Consider the following 5,805-nt stretch of genomic DNA (forward strand, 5'->3'; position numbering starts at 1 on the left):
AAGGAATAAGTAAATCATTTAAGTATATAAAAATATTAAAACTATAAAACTGATCATCACGTTTTTTAATTGTCATAATATTTGTCAACTGTAAAAATTTAATTGCATTAAAAAAATTTCTCTTGGACAAACACTAGTAAATGAAAACTCTTAAATATTTCAGCTACCACTCGAATATCTGAACTACCTAACATGCAACATTAAAGTTTCTTTCCATTGATTAAATAAAAAATATATTGATAAAGACAAAATAGAGAAAAAAGAATAAGTAAATCATTTAAGTATATAAAAATATTAAAACTATAAAACTGATCATCACGTTTTTTAATTGTCATAATATTTGTCAACTGTAAAAAATTAATTGCATTAAAAAATATTATCCTGGACAAACATTAGTAAATGAAAACTCTTAAATATTTCAGCTACCACTCGAATATCTCAACTACCTAGAATGCAACATTAAAGTTTCTTTCCATTAACTAAATAAAAAATATTGCGAATTATACAATTGTATACTGATTTACAATTCATTAAATAAAACAAGAAACCATAATCTTAGTATGTTTGGGTGAAAATTTATTGTACCATTTAATAACATTGGTGTATAAAAATAAGGTAGATGGATGCAACTACTGTAGGCACTCATTCTCTGACGAGGAGAATTTTAAATATCCCCTACTTTAGTGAATAGGATTCAATAGAGCAAGGTACTGCCAAATTCAGAACCTCATAAATTTACGACTGTAGTGTAAAACTGCTTCGTTCAATCACTGCATTCCATTCAATCGCTGCTGAGCTCAGGAGAATGAAAAATGGAAATGAGGATGAGCATGAGCATGCAGTGAGCCCAACAGGAGAGCTTTTCAACACTCCTTCTTTTGGCCTCTGCATTCATGTCGTTTTTGAGTTCGACCAACCAGTCGACATCTCCCATGTAAAGAAAGCCATCCAAGAAACCCTTCTCCCTCAAGGCCCGCGCTTCTCCTCTATTGTGGTACATTTCTTCTCCCATTCTCACATATACCCATCATAAATTAGTTTATTGTATTTTCACATCTATTTGTGTATCATTTGGGAAAATGATTTAGTAGTCATCCATGTTCTAATGACTGTCGCGTCTATCATTATAGATTCTGTAATTATCACTTATAAAAAACCCAAAAAATAATAGCACATATAGTACTAATAGCCGATCACAATCACGCATGTACTAGTCAATAGTTTTTAAGCTTTTTTGGTTGCTGATGGGTCCATTTGTACAAAAAATCCTATTTGTTTTTGGCAAGTGGCTATTGGGGGGTAATGACATTTTTAGACCCCCTCACACTCTACAAGCTCTACAGAGAGCTCCCTAAATGCGGAAAAGCTGAAAAATTAGTTTTAAGCTCTTTACTCACCTACAAAAAATCACCCAAAGCAAATTTCGATGTACTGATGGCTGAAGCTAGCCTTAGCTCCTCTAGTTGTTGAGAAGAATCCCATTAGTGTATCATATAGTTGATTCTACATTTGATTGGGTATACTTATTTTTAAATATTGTTTGATTGCAGACTAAGAATGAGAAAGGGAAGCTACAATGGAAGGCAACAGAGGTGAATATTGAGGACCATGTATTTGTTGCACATTTTCCTGCTGGTCACATGTTTTATGACAAGTTTGTGGAGGACTATGTTTCTGATATGCATTCAAGAAAGCTTCCCCTCTCTCGCCCTCTTTGGGAGTTCCACTTCCTTAACTACAAAACCACAACGGCAGAATCTACACTCATTATAAATTTACATCATATGCTTGGAGATGGTGTTTCTCTTATGTCTCTAGCAATAGCCTGCTCTACCAAGGCTGATAATCCCACCATTCCACCAAGCTTTCCTCTTGATTCATCCCAACAGAAAAATCTTCCTACACAAATTCATGAAAGTCCATACACTGGTTTTCAGTTTCTTTTCAGGATATGGAGTCTTTTTTTCACAGTTATGGTTGTGATGTTTTGCACTTTACAAGACCTTATTGCTAGTTTTCTACGTTTGACTTGGATGGAGGATAGCAATATTTCTATCAGAGGTCCTCCTGGTGTAGAGATGTTGCCCAAAGTTATGGCGTCCGCCACCTTTTCGCTACAAGATGTTGCGAAAGTAAAGAATTATGTTGGCGGGGTAAGTTATTGCATCTTACTAGCCTTGTCTCTACTTATACTATGTTTTCAGTTACACTTATTTGGTAGTGATTTTTATTTTGTGAACAGAGCGTTAATGATGTGATAATGGGTGTGGTATTCTGTGGTTTTCGACGGTACTGCGAGATGGTTCTTTCTGGTCTAGCTCCTAACTCAATAATGGTCCATTTAAATATACTAATTTTGACTTATTTTTTTAAAGTTAATTTCTTCCTTAATTTCTTCCTTAATAAATGTGTGATGTTTAAGAGTGACCACTCAATAACTCTCTTCATTTTGTTTTTCGTTTTTTTTTTTTTTTTCTTTTCTTTCATTTGATCTCATTCAAAATGTGTTGCTTCAATGAATGCAGACTCAAAGAAAATAGAGAAATTGAGAGTAACAGCTCTTGCTCTGATGAACTCACGATCACAGCCTGGCTTAAAGGTTTTGTACACATTGTTCTTTTTCATTTCTCACGATTGGCATTATAGTGAGGTTTAAGGAGCTTTTCGTATCACCTATACTTTTCATAGTTTACTATACTTTGTTCTCTCCCTGCAATATTGCTTCCTTTGGAAAGGGTTTACTTAAAAGAATGTCTTTGTCCGATAGTTCTTGAAGACAGCTTTTTCAGTGAAAGAGATTTAATGTTTACGTAGAAGAATGTCTTTGTCGGATAGTTCTTGAAGACAGGTTTTTTAATGAAAGAGATTTTAATGTTTATTTAAAAGAATGTCTTTGTCATAGTTCTTGAAGACAGTTTTTTAAATTAAAGATTCATATGCTAAGCTATAATTTTTGGATAAAAGTGTTAAATAATTGATTTATTTTTTTCAAATTTAATTTTTTCTTAGTATGTGATGTTTAAGGGTGAGTTAAAAAGCAACTTCTTCCTAGTCGGTTGTTCTAAATAGATTGATTGAATTTGTTTTTAATTTGAATTTAGATATAATTGTTGATTGTTAGATATCAGAAATGAATCAAAGCTATAAGATTTCCACAATCCATCTAAATTTGATATATAGTTTCTGAATTTGATTGTGTAAAATCCATTATGTAAAAAATACTACACAATCAACTCCAAATACTATATATCAAATAAATAGCATTGATGTAAAAACTTCTACACAGTCAAATGGAGAAACTATATATCAAATTTAGATGGATTGTGGAAATCTTATAGATTGTAAATGTATTCTATGAGGAAAATAGATATGATCAATCATCAAGATATAATGAATGAAAAAGAAAATAAATAGACACAAACAATTTTTATCAATATTTCCCGTCCCACAACCCCTATCCCTATATTTCTAAGGCTAAGGGAAGGGCTCCCACCCACCTCTACTATTCGATGGATGCCGGGGCGATCTCTTCTCAACCGAATGGAAAGAATTTCATGGATGAAAATATTATTAATATGTTTTAAAGGGTGAAAAAATATTAATGTATTTTAAAAGGTTTGGCGGGAATGTATCATGCCTACCAGTTTTAGTTTTGTTAATGAAGTATCAGTTTTAGTAATTTTGTTAATGAAGTAATAGTTTTAGTTTTGTTGATATTTGGATATGCACTATAATTAATCAAATATTTTTTTAAATAGTTTTCAAGATTTTGTAAATCTAGAAGACTCTAGTACCACTTAACTATTAGTTTTTTTTTATGCAATTGTGCATTAATATATTTGAAATTTAAAAACTACTGATTTATGAATACAATTTAAGATAAAGCTAAGAATTAATTCAACAGAAATCAATTATTTTTGTTACTTTATCAAGACACACACATTCTTTAACCCAACTTTTAAAAATTTAGTTTCTCGTTTCTTGTAACATAGACTAAAAATATTTTTATTGTAACCAAAAAGCTTGCCTGAAAAGTTAACATTTATTCCTCTCAGACGAAAAACATGTCATAGTCTTCTTTAATTGGATTGGCAGCACATCAAATACTCTTCTTCAAAATGCTCTCTGTTATTCTTTGTTTTGCATCCTAAATTTATTGATATCTGTCCAATTATTGTTTTTTTAACTGTAGCTGTTAGTAAATGCGGAATGACAATTGAGTTCTGATATTTCTACCTTATATAAAACAATGGTGTAGAATCTGGAGGAAATGACAAAATCCAGAACAAAAGTTTCATGGGGCAACCATTGGGCTTTTTTGCAGCTGGCAGTGCCCATGGAAAGTATTGAGAAGCCTTTGGAGTATGTTCTCAGAGCAAAGAGAATGATAGATAAGAAGAAAAAGTCTTTGGCAGTCGCTGTAACAAACAAAGTGATAAGCTTCATTACACGATTCAGAGGTCCTAAGGTAGTTGTTCTACTACCGTCACTTGAAAAAATTAAATCAACTTTCACTATTTAACATTTTTAAATTTAGTGTCATCCCTTCTAATACTACTACTAACAGTTCTAGTGACATTGATGATCGTACTATGTATTCCATGATTTTTTTTTGGCAGATTACAGGTAAAGCTCTGTACAATACTCTGGCCAATACTACATTTGCTGTGACGAATATGAATGGACCTGCAGAGAAGTTAAAGTTGGCGGGATACGGAGTTAGAAGTTGGTATTTTTCAGTGTCAGGCGTTCCTCAGGTGAAGTAATTGTTATACGATTAAGCTATACTGGACTTCATTTTTAATTTTCGAATTATTTTCCCTGCTATTTTGCTCTCCTAGTCTTAGTCTTGTAGATATCATTAAAATTATTAATAGATTTCTGAATAGATCGTTTTAGAGTTGTTTCAATCAATCTTTTTAGATGGAACTCCACTAATAGATTATTCAAAATACTGATAAATCTGATGATAGATTGAAGAGTTGGAGTCCAAATGTTAATAAAAAATACCAACACCCACAAATCTGTTAATAATCTTTATAGATTATAAAAAATTAATATTATTTATTACTAAAATTTATTCAATTTATTTACAGAGAAATTAATACAATGGTGTCTTTTGTCTACCCAGACTATTCTTGTTACATGTATGAGGTATGCAAACAACATAAGAATGCAAGTGATCACGACCCAGGGTTACGTGGATGCAAACAAGCTATCTAAATGCTTTGAGGAAGCATTTTTGGAGATGAGGGATGCGTGATATAAGAAAAATTTGTGGGCAATTGCACTGACTTAAAATTAGAGACATTACATTTCCATAAATTGGAATGATTATTAAGTTTATTTTTGCTGTGGCTGTTTTATATCACAGTTATTAGGTTTGGTTTTCTATTTACTTGGGTACAACTTGTGAGCCTCAATGGATCACACTTCATTAATTATCATGAAGACAAAACATTTTAGGGTTTGGTCTGATTATTTATTGATTGTATCATTTATTGATTCATAATGTGAGTCAAATATCATTTTATTGCTTATATAGTGTGTTGTGATATGGGGAAATGTTAGAATTTGAATGTTATTTAATGACATTAAATTTATTCATATCTGTTTGTTGAATAGATAATAATAAATTTTGTATTCATATCATTTCAATTGTTCTTATAATAAGTGCTCGTATGATCTTTAGAGAAATGTTGGATTTTAAATACTAAATGATGATAAATTAGTTGTGTGATATATTATCTCAAGCTTTGGAATGAGAAGTGCAAAAGAGGTGAATATATACAATAGGAGAAGAGA

The 5,805-nt window shown here is 31.5% G+C and overlaps 1 protein-coding gene across 2 annotated transcripts; it reads left to right on the forward strand.

Moving 5' to 3' along the window:
* Nucleotides 1-634: 634 nt before the first annotated feature.
* LOC149543511 (wax ester synthase/diacylglycerol acyltransferase 11-like) lies at nucleotides 635-5,540 on the forward strand. 2 transcript variants are annotated; one of them, XM_089796294.1, is made up of 7 exons: nucleotides 635-994; nucleotides 1,551-2,153; nucleotides 2,243-2,312; nucleotides 2,526-2,599; nucleotides 4,259-4,468; nucleotides 4,620-4,757; nucleotides 5,132-5,540. In XM_089796294.1, exons 1-7 carry the CDS (start codon nucleotides 806-808, stop codon nucleotides 5,261-5,263), a joined length of 1,416 nt encoding a protein of 471 aa, XP_089652420.1. In that variant the 5' UTR covers nucleotides 635-805; the 3' UTR covers nucleotides 5,264-5,540. The 2 variants fall into 2 exon arrangements, with proteins under 2 accessions (XP_089652420.1, XP_089652421.1); XM_089796295.1 differs by having other exon boundaries at nucleotides 4,325-4,468.
* Nucleotides 5,541-5,805: the final 265 nt, after the last annotated feature.

The sequence above is a fragment of the Cupressus sempervirens genome, chromosome 8, assembly GCF_028749045.1.
Source record: "Cupressus sempervirens isolate cs-2001-9-10 chromosome 8, ASM2874904v1, whole genome shotgun sequence".
Classification (NCBI taxonomy): Eukaryota; Viridiplantae; Streptophyta; class Pinopsida; order Cupressales; family Cupressaceae; genus Cupressus; species Cupressus sempervirens.